General features: G+C 63.4%; 1 protein-coding gene across 1 annotated transcript in view; it reads left to right on the top strand.

The window, feature by feature from the left end:
* The window catches only part of GPR114 (G protein-coupled receptor 114), a gene marked incomplete at its 3' end in the record, with an annotated part of 4436 nt that extends 4264 nt beyond the window's left edge, over positions 1–172 (top strand). The window contains 1 exon segment of the mRNA XM_010072765.1: positions 18–172. Coding sequence (XP_010071067.1) covers positions 18–172 — 155 coding nt within the window.
* Between the last annotated feature and the right edge of the window lie 104 nt (positions 173–276).

The following is a 276-nucleotide window of genomic DNA, read 5'->3' on the forward strand; positions in this document are numbered from 1 at the left end:
GTGATGATACTGTGGAGGATGAGGCGGCAGAAGGGGCAGGCGAGGAAGGATTGCGTGACGGTGCTGGGGCTCACCTGCCTGCTGGGCACCACCTGGGGCCTGGCCTTCTTCAACTTCGGCGTCTTCCTCGTCCCCCAGCTCTACCTCTTCACCATCCTCAACTCCCTGCAAGGTTGGTGTGGAGCACCGGGGGGTGGAATTTGGGGGGGAACGGGTACCTCGTGGTTTGGGAGCAGCGGAGTCCCTGTCACCTTCCTGCTGCTGGCAGGAGCTGGG

This window comes from Pterocles gutturalis, unplaced genomic scaffold, assembly GCF_000699245.1.
Source record: "Pterocles gutturalis isolate BGI_N339 unplaced genomic scaffold, ASM69924v1 scaffold30682, whole genome shotgun sequence".
NCBI lineage: Eukaryota > Metazoa > Chordata > Aves > Pterocliformes > Pteroclidae > Pterocles > Pterocles gutturalis.